The sequence below is a fragment of the Penaeus vannamei genome, chromosome 15, assembly GCF_042767895.1.
Source record: "Penaeus vannamei isolate JL-2024 chromosome 15, ASM4276789v1, whole genome shotgun sequence".
Lineage (NCBI taxonomy): Eukaryota > Metazoa > Arthropoda > Malacostraca > Decapoda > Penaeidae > Penaeus > Penaeus vannamei.
In genome coordinates this window covers 41,478,786-41,495,333 of record NC_091563.1, presented here as the reverse complement: position 1 = coordinate 41,495,333, position 16,548 = coordinate 41,478,786, and the positions used below count along the sequence as shown (strand labels likewise).

General features: G+C 35.2%; 1 protein-coding gene across 2 annotated transcripts in view; it reads left to right on the top strand.

Moving 5' to 3' along the window:
- Positions 1-16,005, top strand: part of LOC113804421 (SH3 domain-binding protein 1) — a 31,964-nt gene extending 15,959 nt beyond the window's left edge. The window contains exons 4-11 of one of the 2 annotated variants that reach the window (XM_027355296.2): positions 1,121-1,277; positions 1,578-1,706; positions 3,443-3,658; positions 3,998-5,593; positions 5,876-6,035; positions 8,356-8,589; positions 12,092-12,229; positions 13,648-16,005. In XM_027355296.2, coding sequence (XP_027211097.2) covers positions 1,121-1,277; positions 1,578-1,706; positions 3,443-3,658; positions 3,998-5,593; positions 5,876-6,035; positions 8,356-8,589; positions 12,092-12,229; positions 13,648-13,754 — 2,737 coding nt within the window. In that variant the 3' untranslated portion in view covers positions 13,755-16,005. The remainder of the gene's footprint in view (positions 1-1,120; positions 1,278-1,577; positions 1,707-3,442; positions 3,659-3,997; positions 5,594-5,875; positions 6,036-8,355; positions 8,590-12,091; positions 12,230-13,647) is intronic. The other variant, XM_070130852.1, reaches the window with a different exon arrangement.
- Positions 16,006-16,548: the final 543 nt, after the last annotated feature.

Below are 16,548 nucleotides of genomic sequence, written 5' to 3'. Positions count from 1 at the left end.
TTTAAAAAGTTATGGTTTTAAAGTTGTCTGTGATGTCTATAATATATGATGTTATGGTCTGTAAGATACAGAGGAGTAATGAAAAGGAGTAGAATAGTGAAACAAAGTGTTAATATACCTTTTCTTCCAAATTTGTTTATGAAAGTAGGAATTATACTCAGAAAAAAACTCTTGATTTTATAGACTAAATGAGCGAAGCAAAGCACTGAGTACCATATGAGGAAATAGTACCAATAATACTTTATTAGGAAGCAGGGTTTGGTGGTAATTCTGGCATGTGGGAGAAAGTAGGAATTGTTTGTAAGGGAAGTGTCGGTTTGTGAATAGATTTCTGAGTAGGTTTTTTCTCGACTAAGAGTTAAATGGGCTATGTACCGTTTCACACCTGAGCTCAGTCTGAATACCATATTGCCATAGGGTGAAAATAAGTTTCTGTTTCATTTCTGGAAAACCAAGGATATTTTCAATTTTATGGAAGATATAGCGATTGTTGCTGATAGCCAAAAGAGATAATTACACACTATATACCTTTGGAGAAGCCATAGTATTGAAATAAAGGAAATAGACATACTTTAATTATCTTCATGGAGTTGGATGGCAACTGCCTCTGTTTTTTAATACTCGTCATTATTGGGTACCTCTTTTTATTCTTCCCTTTTTTTATGTTTAGATATTTAAAGGTCTTGAACAGTAATATTTATTGCCCAATTTGGTGAAATTATCTAGTACTTGGGAAATCCTGTCACAAAGAAGGATTTTAAGGAATATCTGGGAATCTTATTGATATTTATTTTCTTTTTAAAATAGTGGTGAAGTGACCTTTTAGTTAGGTAAAAATTTGGTAAGCTTGAAGCTTCCTGAAATTTTATATTTTCATGTATATTGCTGGATGATAAGGTTCTCAGCATCTCAAAATGTTGCCACTTAACAGAATTGGTTATTTTTGTTCAAAGCTTCTCTTGTTAGGAAAAAGTGCTACCGTTTTCTAAGAAATGTGACGTTTTGATTTGATTTTTTTCGTAAATGCCACACATCAGGACATTTTTATTTTTATTTATATCAGATGATCATAGGGAGGCTCATTCTTTTGGGTGTTCATGTAGGTTTTCACACGTTTCAGGATTGTGGTTGAACGTGTAGTAGAGGTACAGCAGGCTATGGGGCTGGATGTAGTGGAGTTTGAGGACCAGGTGGAAAAGCAAGTTCTAGGGCCACTTCTTCAATTAATCAAGGAAGACTTCCCTTCCATTTCTAAACAAAAGAAACAACTAAAGCAGGTATGAACATTAAACTTTTTAAGAGTTGATAATTTTTTCTCTAAAGTATGCCTACTTTTTTTTTTTATTCAACATGATTTTTTAAATCTAATTTTAGTATCTTATCTTTTCAACCTTTGATAAAATATAAGACATGTGTCCCTTTCTATAAAAGAAATAATGTGGACTGCCTTCATTACTTAGCATAATTCCTTACTAAAGAATAGATGTTCTCCTGTTTTAAGTATTTATTTTTTCAATATATTATATGTGAACTGTCAAGGATATAAACACTATTCAGCATTGGATCTTTTACTTTAGTTTGGCCTGGACTTAGACGCAGCAAAGACAAGATGGCGCAATTCTCAGGCCAACCCCAGCCAAAATACGAAGATGGACTTGTATCGAGAGGAATTAGAGGAGGCAGAGACCAAGCTGGATCAAGCACGAGTATGTTACCCTTTTTATATTTTGTTGGGAGTGTTGAACAATCAAGGGTTATTCTCTCTGCTTTTCAGAAATCCTTTGCCAGATCTCTTCTACTGTTATCAGTAAATGATGAGGTGTTAGCAAACAGAATATACAAATGAACATTATTGCAGAGTGTTGTTCAATTCATTAATAGGTAACACGCAGCCTACATTGACCTTAAGATGATGTGTGATTAAGTGCATCATGAATCACACTAGGAGATCCTCAATGCTTCAATACTTGCGTGGACTAAATGATGGGTAGAGCTATCATTCAAACTAAATGTGGAGCAATATTGAGCTATGTCATTGTCGTCAATCTCGACTTTGCTGATTTTGTTGCCATGGTATCCAACTCTTTGGAGACCCTTGCGGCAACTCTATGCAATTCGCTTGGAGATGAATCCCTTGGGATAACAGGTCTTGTGGACAGAGATCAAGAAGCAGGACTGTTTGCAGATTTTTCAAAGGCTGAAACACCATACATATATCTAATATCATGTGAAATGATAAGTATTGTAGGTAGGCTAACTTTTCATCACATTTTAAAGAATGCACACAATAAACAGTCTAAACATGGTTTAAGATACACAAGAAGCAATGATAAGGAGTGGTAAGTGAAAAGGACAAAGAATTATTTCTTCTCTCTTACAAGCTTACTCTTCTGAGCAATCAAATGACCCGCTGAGTATTCTCCCTATTAGCATGATGTCCCTAAATCATACTGAAATATACACTCCCTCTTTGGCTAAGATTTTAATGCATGTGTATGGTCATTGGGCTTATTTGGCCATTGATACCCACCAAATTTAATGCCACAGTGATACCCATGATATGTGTATATATTTAAACATGCACATACAAACATGTACACATTTATGTAACACCCACAGGTATGTGTACCCATGTACACATGTGTACTTGAATATTCATATACATGTGGCAGACTTAAAAAAAACAAACGTATCCATATATGAAAACAAAAACAGGTGATCTTAAGTGGAGTAGGAGGCTCACTTCTCAATGAATGTATATAGAAAGGTTAGGTCAAGAAGGGGGAGTGTCATATTATTATTACTTGAAGAAGAGAAAAAGTAAATATTAGTAAATCATATCCAGTTTTAGTTAGCCTTTTTCAATTACTTAACCAGGTAAAGATCCTATTAAAAAAGTTGCAAAGATATCACAGGACTTTTGGACTTTTATGTGAGTTGGAAAAGAATTTCCTCCCCCCCCAAATTGTTTTCATTATTTTTTTAGATATATTTTTTTGGTCGGGGAGTAAGGAAAAGAAGATAAATAGAAAATAAGATGACAGAAAATGAACAGTACTGCATATTGCATATTCATTTACTCATTTACACTGTTTATCATATGCTTTCAGACCACCTCTCATACAGAGATGAGAGTGACTTGTCTTCATTCTATTAATGAATGAATATGTGTGTGTGTGTGTTGTGTGTGTGTGTGTGTTGTGTGTGTGTTGTGTGTGTGTGTGTGTGTGTGTGTGTGTGTGTGTGTGTGTGTGTGTGTGTTTTTTATAGTGTGGATTTTATACACATACACAGACTACACATACATATGTATGGATAAAAGTATACATATATATATATATATATATATATATATATATATATATATATATATATATATATATATATATATATTTACAGAAGTATAATTGATTTTTATATTGATTTACGTACTACCTTTCAGGATTCATATGCCTGTGACATCTTTGGTTTATTGGCTCGAGAACGTGAAGTGTCACAGTATATGTGTGGATACTTAGAACTTCAGCGGGAATTTCTTCAAAGTACGCTTAATAAATTGGACCGTGTTTTACCCGAAATGAAATCGCAGTTGCATGCTTCATCCAGTAGTCCAGTTTATGGAGTGCCACTGCATGATCACCTCAAGATAACACAGGAAGTAAGTAAAGATTTTGTTTAATGATGATCTTGCCTCCAATTTTACTTTTAAAATTTGTTCTTATCTTAGGATCTTTTTAAATGAGTGATTTATTTGTTTATTAATTAGTTTATTTATGCATTTATTTATTTATATATATATATATATATATATATATATATATATATATATATATATATATATATATATATATATATGTATATATATATATATATGTATGTATGTATGTATGTATGTATATATGTATATATATATATATTTGCTTATATATTGATTAACTTATAAAACAGTAGTTAAGGGTAGGGTTAATGGGGAAATAACCTTAGAAATGTATTTCAGGAAATTGCTGTACCTCTCCAAGTGTGTGTGCGCAGGCTGATTGAAGTTGGACTGTATGAAGAAGGTATTTTTAGGGTAGCTGGTAGTGCCTCCAAGGTACGCCGGTTGAAAGGTGCCTTTGATGCAAACTTGGTGACTAATGAAACCTTGGCCCAAGCAGATGAACATGATCGTGACTATGATGTACACGTTGTTGCTGGTGCCCTCAAGTGCTACCTCCGTGAGCTGCCAGAACCTTTGTTGACACATGTCAAGCATGACCAGTGGTTAGAAGCTGTGAGAAATCCCGACCATCAGCACCGTTTGAGAGCCCTCTGGGTCGTAGTAAATCAGATCCCTCCTGCTAATCTGGCCAATCTTAGATATCTTATTAAGTTCCTAGCCATTCTTGCTGCCAATGCAAATAGTAATAAAATGTCTCCTAGCAATATAGCTATAGTCATGGCACCAAACCTCATTTGGGCACAAAGAGATTCAGAGGAACAGCCAGATCTGTCCACATTAGGACGTAACATGAGCCTCACCAGTGATTACCGTTCCATTGTAGAGCATTTGGTAGAGTATAGTGACTATTTCTTTAAAGAGAATGTAGACTTTGGTGTGACACCCAGAGTGCCACCTTCTCCATCTAGAACACATGCTGCCCCAAATGGCACACTTCCAACGCCAGCTAGGCAAGCTGCTCAGACCCACCGTCGAAATGCAAGTTCAGATTTATCAGGTCGTATAGATGTTGTAACTGGTGGAGCTCAAGGTGTGTCAGGTTCAGGTGAATGTGAAAGTCCAAAGCAACCCCAAAGAACTAAAAAGAAGCAGGCTCCAAGACCCCCTCAGGTTCGGCCAGTAAGCACCCACGGACCCTTAGTTAATGATGGACAGTCACCACCATCAGTAACATCTACTACCACAAGTGCCTCAGCCTCACCAGAACAGGTACGCAGTAATACACCCCCCCGTGAGGCAGGTGCTCAATCAGCTACTCCAGCCCCAGCTGCGAGGTTACACCATAGTAATAGTATTAGGAGACCCACAGCTGAACCTCCTAAGCCGCCCACTGCTCCTGCCAAGCCGCCCAGACCCAGTCCTCCTGCTGCTGATGCACTGGAGAGATCAGTACATGCACAATCAGAAGTGAAGACTGAAAGTAAAGGGGTAGTACTTGGCTTTGAGTTGTTACCCCAGAGAGATGTAGATGTAGTTGATGATGAAGAGGAAGTAGTACTAAGAAAAGATGTAGTAAGTGAAGGACCTGCACCAATAGGGTTTGTGGTCGAAGGTGAAATTAAAAAAGAAGAAGGTGATGCATCCCCCAAATCAGTACGATCATTCCGTCAATCTCTTGAAAATGTAATACAGCAACAGGCTGCTGGTCAGCCTGTGGCCTTGCCACGCCACACCCCTTCTGCTGGTGAAGGAGAAAGTGCACCTGCACCAGGAGTCTTACCAATACCACGTGTAAGTTCTGGAGGAGATAATCCAAGGCCGGTATTACCGCCTACACCTGCTCAGCGCACAACTATCCACACAGTGACTCCAGCGGTCAACCAACAGCGAATAACTAAAGAAAACAACCAGACAGAACGAGCAGAACCACCTGTAAGTATTTTTAGAATGGTGTGTCTAGCATTTAGATGGTCACTTGAGGAGGAAGATAGTAATGTATGAAGTACAAAAGAATTGCATATCAGACTGAATGTGAAGAATATTCCAGAACTATATATGTAAGCCCCTTTAATTTTGTAACACCAAATTTGAACCGTATTTCATTGGTAGTTCATGTAGTGATTCCAAAATCATATTGAATGCTACCTGTGATAGAGTAGAATTGAAATGAGTATGTCATAAGCCCCAGAAATTAAATAATACATTTTGTAACAGAGGGCTGACAAGCCAGCTTTGCCAGAAAAGCCAAGTTTGATGAGTCGGTCAACTGTAATGGTGGAGCATTCCAAACCTCAAATTCCTGAACGTCCCGTTGTGCTGCCTCAGCGTCCCAATAGCACTGGCTCTGGCCCCCACATACAAGCTCCAGTATTAGGTAGAGTATCCAACAGGCTATCCTCAGTGTCGTCAGTTGCATTATAAAGCTTAAAGAAGGCTATCAACAGTGTCCTCCATACCTGTTAGAAACATTGAAGTTAATTGCAATTGAAGCATGCCTTTTATCTTAAATTGGTGTGAGAGTTGAAATAAATAATCTCTCATGTATTCTTACTTATGCTTAATCTGCTGGTGCCAGGTACATACATTGCCTGCTGTAGTTTTTTGTGATATTTGTTTCCACATAGATAGCTCCAAAGTACCTATTCACCAAAGAGGCTATTAGTAGACCTACATGGCCTCATTTGACTACCTGATTCTTCTTCTTCTTTTCTTCTTTTCTTCTTCTTCTTCTTCTTCTTCTTCTTCTTCTTCTTCTTCTTTTTTCTTCTCCCTCTTCTTCAGTGATGGTAATATCATTATTGTAATTTTTATGATCATTATTAACATTATGATGATTAGAACGCTAATAGCTATAATAGCTAGAAAATGAATATTTGATAAAAATCAGGGAAACGTGTAAACAGGTGAGATTCATTAGACACTAATTGACACCATGGTGATTAAGCACTAGTGGAGCCATCAATGTAGATTTTAGCAGACTAAAATCGCAGTGGACTTGGGATGTATGTACAGCATCAGTGGGTTAAAAAATCGGATATTTGATTTGTAGGATATCGTGACACTAATTTTGTTTTTTCTTTAATGTAGAATCTATTTAAGATAATAAATCAAGCAGGATAATGGAGGACTTTTTTTTTTGTAATGTGATCAAATTTAAAACTTAGTAAAAGTCATAAGCATTATCAGCAAATGGTATATATATAGTTTATCATCTTATGTAAAACACACAATAAAAAAAAGACAAAAAAATACTTTCAATGCTTATGCTTATTGTGTGTAGCATGCGGTAATATTTGCCTTCCAGCATTAACCCAGACATAATTAAATAATATTTTTGTGTATATATATATAAAAAAAAAAAAGTATTTTAAGGTAGTGGATGCTTAGTTATTTACATCATGTCTTATTTTCTTACTGGAGAGTCCTGTCCATTTTGAAAGGTTGTTACTCATATTTGAAGAAAAAGTAACTGGCAATATCAGTTGCATTTTTGTGGGTGGGTGTGTGTGTGTGTGCACAGTGCATACTGATATATGAATGTGTGTGTGTGTCTGTGTCTATCTGTCTGTCTGTCTGTCTGTCTGTGTCTGTGTGTTTGTCTGTCTGTTATGTTTGTCTGCTTGCTTTTGATATAAGGTTAATGTATAAGAATGAAAGCCAACAAGGGTTATTGCTGAGGATTCCTCAAAAGGGAGTTCTGGAGTGTGAAGTTGATTAGATAAGTGAGTCTAGACAGTTAATGGAAACTAGAAGACATTTTTTGCCTTACCAATATGCCCATCCCAAACAGGCACATCCATAATGCATAAGTATATTAAGTTTTTCTATGTACTTCAGCTTCTACCTTTAAAATATGGAGTCCTATTCCTCAATTTGATATAAAAGATCAGTTGACTAGCAATTTATTTATAAACTTAAAATCCATTTTGTGTAGTAGAATTATGTGTTGAGAGAAAAAAGTGGAAATGCAATCTTTTGTAATATCTCTGTGACATTTATTTCTTCTTAGTCTTGTTATATATCTGTAACCAAGTCAATTAGTGGCTATAGTGCAGTTAAAAATCAAGCTGTTGATAATAATTCGGAGCAAGTTCAGGGCGAAAGAAATTTTACATTGGTTTTGAAGACATCAGCCTTGAATATACTGACATCTAAAAATGTTTGATCGGATAAGAGAAGGGAAAGAGCAAACCCAGAAATGCCAGATGTCTTTGTATGTCTTTTGCCTTCCTCGCTCCATTTACTAGCTATCCTGCATATGCTATTTCACTTGATTTCTTGTGTCATATTTGTGTTACAGTAATATTGAATGGTTGATCTCAAGTATTTTTATGGTGTATGTAACTGATAACGTGAATAGCACTTGTGAAGATGACATAATGCAGTAATATTTCTTTATATTCCATGGCAACCTGAGATTAATTGCCCTAGACCATTGATTGGTGGTTGTTATTAGTCCGTTTGATGGTGCTTTTTAAAGGAGGCTAGAGCATTTCTGAGAAAAAAAATGCTTTCTAGAATATTTACCCTTGTATAAATGGCATATGTACATAGTAAGGGATTTTGGCATACCATTAACAGTGTATTATACACTTTGACCCTCCACAGGTTTGGTTTTAAAGCCAGTTACGTTTGTGGCAAATTCTTAAATTGGTGATGGTCTGACTTCTCTCTTTTCACTCTGGGACTTGCAGACCTAGGGTCATCATCATCAGCACAGCAGGAAGCATCAGGAACACTGGTGATGGCAGTGGAGGATGGGGACAACACCAGTCATAACACTAATGACGACTGTGCTAGGGATGATGGTGGAGGAACACATTCAGACATTACAGGTGCAGGAGCAGTTCTTGAGAAAGCCCATATGTACTCCGTAGAAAAGCAGCAGGTGTCCATCGTCCAAGTAGGAGTTACCAGCCCTTCTCAAGGTTAGTATAGCTAAAAGCTGTGTCGATTGATATTGTTGTTGTCCATCTCTACTTTGTAAATTGATTACCAACACTTTTTTTTATTTTTTGCAGCTATCTAGTTTATATTTTTGTTCTGTATGTCATCATTGTTTCACACTGGATGCAGACCCTTAGAATGTTAATCTGAATTATATAGAAATAATGCTTTGTAATTGCAGCTGTCAGAATAAATGTATTAGAATTTAACAAGTGTTATTAAGATATGTGTAGTAAATAAAATGCTGCAACCTTTGTATTTTCAAATTGATCTGATTCCGTGAACAAAATTGTTATTTTTTCCAAAGAGAGGAAAACCACTGTTAGCATTTAATCACCCTTTAGATTTAAGCATGCATGGATGGTGCTTTGGGATCCTCGTCAATACTATTCAAACAAAATACCCCCTCATTCTCTCTCCTCTCTTTCCTCTATCTCACTCCATCTCTCTCTTATCTCCTATCTTTGTCTATCTCTCTTTCCCCCATCTCTCTTCCTCTCTCTTCATCTATATTGCCCTCCTTTTCTCCTGTTCCTTTCCATTTCCTTCTTTTATGGCAGCATTTACTTTTTTCAACTTTGATGCTCCACTGTTGAATCACTATGTGATATACCAGCATGAGACTTCAGTTCTTATTACGTAGATTTTAGCTGTACAAACTTCAGTGATAAAAACTGCTTATGGTGAAAGATGAAAAATTTATGCCTTTAGGTGGCTGGGTGTGATGAGGACCACCATAAATTTAGTTTTTGGAAATGCAGAACATTAAACTACATAACAAATTCAAAATATGTGAAAAACTGATTTTTTTTTTCTTTCTTTCTTTCTTTCTTTCTTTCTTTCTTTCTGATCAAGCAATTTTGATATCAAGGAAATGTAGACTTTCACCTTTTCCATTTATAACATTAAACCTGTTCAGGCAAGATTAGTGCTGGTTGCTTCTCAGGCAGACCTTGATTTGTCAGACCCAATCTTTAAAATTCCAGGGAAGTATGCATCTGTTTCTTTTATTAAGAAATTAATAATAGGTGGCAGTATTTCTTTTTTAAGCTATTTAGACATGTAAAATAGATTTTTTCTTCTTTTATTATTTGAAATGAATTATCATACATTATATACTTCCCTAAAAAAAATAGAAGCAAATCTGAATGACTTGTCCCAAAAGCTTGATAGGGGATAATGGGCATCCTGCTATGAAATGGCAACTGGTGCACAAGTGCTCTCTCTGCCTGTTCTAAGACAGATCCAGTGCATTTTTTGATAGCTGGTTGATTAGTCCCTTATTTCCCATGGAATAAACATTGCTCTTCTGCCCAAGGTTTCACTAACTCCTTAGCCAACTGTAGCATGAACTTATAGCAGTCCATGACCTTCACACCTTGTTCGCAGGGTTCCTTGAAGACTTTGTAGGCATTTGCAGTTGCAACATACACGAAAACAGCTAGGGTCAATTTCTTTCACATGCTGCTGTATGACATGTAGCATGCATTTAGTCAAATCCATATAGTCTGCCTTTTCTTTTGTTGTAATGGGTGATGATGTCTGGCCCTCCATGGGTTTCACAGACCACTAAATGCAACATATCTTTTTGACATAGGTCTGACAGACTCTGTTATACCATATCTTTAGTAGACATGGGTCTTGCAGTAACCCCCTTTCCTTAGATAGAAAAAGTCATGAAGCTGCTAAGGAGAACATGGCTCTCAGGTATTTAGAAGTTGCTGTTCCAGTAGAAGTACAAAGGAGGGTAGGACTTTCAGACCCGCCTCAACCTGAACAGGGTTAATACTGGGGATAGATCCAAAAATTTGGCATAGTAACTGACATTTCGTTATTTTTGGACAAAAATGCCAACACATTAACATGGAATATAGACACAATAAGAAAAAGCCATTAATACATTATTCTTTTCTTATTGTAACTATGTATCTGCCCATGAGTTACTATGCTTTGCAGACATGCTAAATAAAAGATTGAGTGTCTGTTTTCATTTTTTCATTGAATATACATAAATATATTGATGATTTCTTTTTAATTAATTTGAAATGTTTAGCTTGATTTTAGGCAGAGCTCTGAAGAGTAGCCAGTTGGGGAAAATCTAGATGATTACTTGTTGTCTTGAATTGTACTTCACTGGTAAAGAGCAAATATGATGATAAAGGATATATTGATATATCTCATCAGCAATTCTTCATACTAGAGTGTACCCTGGTGTTTGCAGAAAACAGCATTATTAATTGTAACATGACACTTTAACAAGCTACAGTAACAAGTAATAAATGAATATGGAGGGAAGGTAGTGTTACTAATGGTACAGTGCTGGAGAATTGGAGAATTCATCCGAGTGGCTTCTGCTTAAAAAGATAGTTTTGGTGTAATGGAAACCTCGGAGCAATATATTTGTTTGTCAGCCATTGAATAAACATAATGCTTAATCTGTTTACACAAATAGGGCTTGTATTTACATGCCCAGACCACTGTGTTTTAGTTTATTGGTTTTGTGTACATATATATAGCTACAGGAGTGCTTGCTCGCTAAAGATATAATTACTAGGCCTACCAGATTGTACCTCATAACCCCTTTCCATGATTTTCAGAAAGTTTTTTAAATGACTATTATTATTAATAATAGGATAATCACACATGTCAATAATGACTGTAATAATAATACAGACAATGTATGAAAAAAAATCTGGAAATTTGAGGAATAGGGTAAGAAGGTTATGGCAGCTAGTCCTACTAATTAACTCTCAGATGACTTGAGTGCATTTGGTACCTTTATTGTGTAAACAAAATTCACAAAACACTTCAGTGTATGGGGTATGTACTTCATTGCCAATGGGTTAATGTTCTTTAAGGAATGAGGTTCCTAATCTGTTTTTTTTCACATTGTTGTGTATGATTTATTTTTGAAAATTGTTTACAGTTCGACTAATATGAGAGCACATCCTGTAAAAAAAAAAAAAGAATGGTATAAAATAACTTCTGATTACTGGGAAAATAAAAGGATTGTAGAAGTTGATGGAAAATTTTGTGTACAGCCAATGTTGTGTTATGTAATAATAAATAATTAATACTGTCTATGCTAGTGATATCAACAGTAGAATTTGGTAAAAGTTGTAAATACAGATTCAATTATTTACATCTATTATAAGAACTGATGTGCAGTTATTTACATTTATTTTACTTTGATACAAGTTATCTTTCGTTGGTGGATGTACCTCAAACAGGGATCTGCTTTGTATATAATGCTCTGTATAATGAAAAGCATACATGTATGTACACTTACTTGGAGTGGACCAGAAGTTCTGGAATATTTTTGAGGAACAATTAGCAAAGAAGAGGGATAGGTATTTTGTTATAACCATAATGATGATTATAATGTATGCCATTTACCTTTGAAGTTATTTAGAAAATATGTAAGTGTGAAGTAAAAATGCTTATGTGTCTTATTACATAAACTTATTCCACCTTGGAGCACAGTAAGAGGTGCAGGTAGTGGGTTTGGAGTTCAGAAGCCAGTGAAGCCCCCAAAGCCAGATAAACGGCCACAGATCCTGCCTCGACCACCTGGACTATCTTCTGATCACCAGGACACCTTTGTCTCTCAGAGTTCATCAGGTGTGGAGACTTCCGGGAAATCCTAAAGGCTGCTTAGTGGATGTTAATTTTTATTTTTGCTTAGGGCTTTTTTGGGTTATTCTTCTTTTTTTTTTGTGCTCTTGGTATAACTATTTTTCAGAGTATTGTATTTTTGGTATGATTAGCATTTTTGATTAATTGATTTATTTTTCACTTGATTTGTTATCCTGTGATTGTGTACAAATACCCTTGTGTTTTTATTATATTATTGATTATTTACACCTTAGTGTGAAGTAACCTCCATTTCACTGATTCATAAGTGCCTGGACTTGTATTTCACGATGAAATTTGAAGCATGGTATTCGAGTTCTAATTTATTTAATATTTTATCGGAATTTTGTCTTTGAATTGCAATTTATTGAAATCAGGTGTATTAGTAGTGCAGTATTTTTTAATTCTGTACTGCTGCAGTGTAGTACTTTTCACAGTAAAGTTTTAAGTTTGTTGTTTCACCTGTTCCTGGCATTTGTTTAAGTATTGCACAAATTAAGGCAAGAAGATAAGGATAACATTAGTCATGTCATGCAGATTGCTGACTTGTAGAATACTTGCCGACATACCTTGAATGGATTGATGTTTCATGCTCAGTTAATGGAGATAATTAGCATTAAACAGGATATCCTGCATTTTGTTGTTGGTATAATTTTATGATTTCCTTTTTTTTTTAAGATTTCTTTGTAACTTTTATAATTCCTTTTGCAACTTGGAAGACATAGATTACCTTAGCAAAAGATCCCTTGTTTTGTTTACCTATAAAACATTATAACATAGTTTAGTATAGTCAGTATATTTAAGAATTTCACAATGGATAATTGTGTGTGAAGTGTTAATAGTGAATGTTATTTAGCTTCAGTGTACCATTATCAAGTCTTATGCACAAAGATAATGTGCATTTCCAATTAATATTCACCACCATCATGGTCATCATTATTCAGTTTTTCTCATTGATTAATTTGCATTACTGCTTCAAGCCACAATACATCAGTGCATTAGCAGAAATTCCAGAACTCCATGAATTTACTGGAATTATTAAAATTTTGGTGATACTAGCACTTCTCATTGCTAGGACTGTGTAAGAATATTAGAGTACAATATTTTCATTGCTGTAAACGTGTTATTTTACCTGGTATAAAAGTCAGTGCATGTCATAGAGATTTATTTTTGCCTGTAATGGTCCACGTGGATGACATTTAAATACTGAAGGATAGGGTACGACTTAATACATTTTTATTTGTGTATTGAGTGAATACTTAATTTACCACTTTTTCATCCTTACTCCTATTGTATTTCACATTATGTCACTTGATCCAAATTGTAAATTACTGGGGAGCTGTATTTAAAGCAAGTTAAAATCATTCGTTGATGACAGTTTGATTAATTATTTCTTCAATTTATAGTTGCAGGTGTGAAAAGCAACAAGTTCAGCTGGCCACCACCGTCAGAGTCTGCAGCCTCCACACCCAGTGAGGAAGAGGAAGTTGCTCCAGATTCCACCAATCTGTAGAATGCTATTGTAGGTCCAAAATGACAATCTGGAATCTAAATGTTGATCTTCCATCAAGATGCTACGAATGCAGACAGTGGTCTTTCATGTTACTGGTTGTGTTACACCTCAAAGATTATTCTCTAGCATTAAATGGACATCAAACTTTGGCTATTGAGTTCTCTTGGTGCTTGAGTTCGTCTGCTTTGATATAACTGAATTCCTTCACCACATTATTTGGGTGTGATAATCTACTGTCTTGGCTCCTGCTGAGTTGTCTACTACTTGTATCAAGAAGTAGGTGCTGGTGTCTGGCTCCTGCAACTATAGAAGTGATGACTGTCTGGATGCCTGTGTCTGACTTGCTGTGACTTGGTAAAATTGCTCGTTTAACATCATTTGTGGTGATTCCTAGGTGTTGATGTAGACAAAGATCAAGGTACAGCATATTCTTTTGATAATGATATGGAGTAGAGGAACTCTTCTTTGGGTATTCTATATAGTTGCATCTAAGCATATTACCAGCTAAGAATAGTGTTATTTTATGAAGTATTTTTCTTTTCCACTTTTTATATCCCTTGTAATAACTTTACCTTGTGATGTCATATGCTACCAACAAATAACTAAACAAATATTTAGTAGTAGTATGATTTTTTTTCTTCAAATTATTAAATGTAAACTATTATTAATTATACACCTAGCAATGGGTCCAATAGAGAAAATATAGTTACCATATTTCCAAAGTAGAATCGCATTTTCCAAGACTTCAGAACAAGTAATTGAATTGGCCAAAGTTCAATCCATGATGAGCTTCTTCATAGGAAATATAAGTAGGTGACTCCTGTTATCTGCACAACTGAGAGAGCTTTAGTTTTGAAAAGAAGTTCTTGGTTCCATCGCTGGAAATTATTACTGTGTGATTTATTATAATTACCAATTATCTTACATTATTTGTAGTTTGTATACAGTTAGGTCATGTCCAAGTTTATAAATATATATAGATATATATGTGGTATATATGTTATATATATTTATGTATTTCATATTCACATAAGTGGTCATGGATAAAGTCTTTTGTTGATTAGTAATATTGTTAATTATTTTTTACACTTGTATTGTAAAATATATCAGATATATTTAAAATGTTTCCCATGTAGAAGATTTATATATTTTTCTCTTCTCTGCAATACAGGAATTACCAACTGTATGTAAGATAGCAAAATTATTGCATCTCTAGTCACATGTGAGGTCTTTTAATATTAAGTGCCAAAGTCAGCACAAAAAAAAATCAAGCCTGGAGAAAGCACTGGGAGACATTCCTGTTCATTTATGTACCAGACCTTTTCCACCTGGTTAATTCCAATTGTCAACCAAGTAGGCACTTGCTTAATTCAGAAATAGCAAAGCAATAAGAGCTTAATGATACAAAAAAAAAGAGTAAAGATTTAGGTACAGCTAAGCAGTCTTTCATTAGTGACAATTCTTCTTTAGCAGTTGGTTAAAATAGCCTGAGCCCAGTCTGGTGCTGTTCTGTAGTGTGCCTTGTGACCAGCTGGCAGAAAAATACCTCTTGTGAGGTTTTTTGTGTAAAGTTTGGCCAGGTGTAGAGCAAAAAAGAAAAAAAGAAAAAAAATTGTTTTCACAGCTTGTTATATTAGGCTTTTCTATTTTATTTACAAAGTGATTGAAGCTTTATTTCCCAAACAAAACCCAAGTTACTTACCCAAGGTGGTGGAGTATCACCCACATTGTTTCCGTGGGGTGAATCGATTATGCCAGTCTTTTTATTCTGAAATATTGTATTTTGATTTTATTTTGTTTGATTCAGTTACGTGATTATACTTTTAAAGTCTTGCCCCTGATGATAATTTGTCCATAATTGGGCAAGGATTGTTTAGTCTTTATTCTATTGTATGTGTTTTTCCCATTCTTGTCTCTCTTTTTATCTTCAATCTTTGTGAACCAGACTCCAAAACTTCTCTTTTTACATGAATAACAATAGTTTTGTTTTGAATGCTTTATTTGAAATATTTATTGTATCTAGTTTTGAATTTGAAGCTTTTCCATTTTTATCTATTTTTCTGTACTTTTTGTGTGTCCTTGAAAAATGTGAAGGTGGCCCAGCATAGTATTAGGTCAGTATTATACTTCCAGGCTGATACTATTATCTTCCTTGACCACCTGAACAAAGTTTGAGTTCCAAAAAATATGCATAATGCCATATTCTAATGACATCCATCATAATGTACATAATAATAAAATTTCCTAATTATGTGTAGCGTTTGATTTTAAACCTGAACTTGTTGTAATGAGCTAGGCATAAAAGTTCATAGAATACGATGGCAAAGTATTGTGGCTAAACGGGTAAATATGAGTTAACTATTAGGATAAATTGTGTTAGATGTCAAAGGTTATAGAGCATTAAGGGATAGTATGAAAGTGAAAAGGGTAAAGAGGGTGGAGCAAATGAAGTAAGGTGGGGATTAGTTTAAGAGGAAAGGGTGAAGGGCATAGGACTATTGAATAAAATGGAGAGTATCTGTGTCACAGGAAGGAAGAACATTTTATAAGGAAAACTGGCAAAGGAGTCATTATGAAACAATTGACAGGTAATACAAGTAAAGATGGGTGTTGGAGAAGTAGAAGTAGAATAACGGTTTTCTGAAGGGGAGTTGGTTGGGGAGGTCTGAGAAACAAGTTTTCTTGAGGAGAAGAGGGTTTAGATGTCCATGGAGCAGAGGACGAGTAGGGTGTAGAAGGGGTGGAAAGTTTAGATTGCTTGGTATGACAAGGAAAGTGAGGAGTAGGAAGAGTA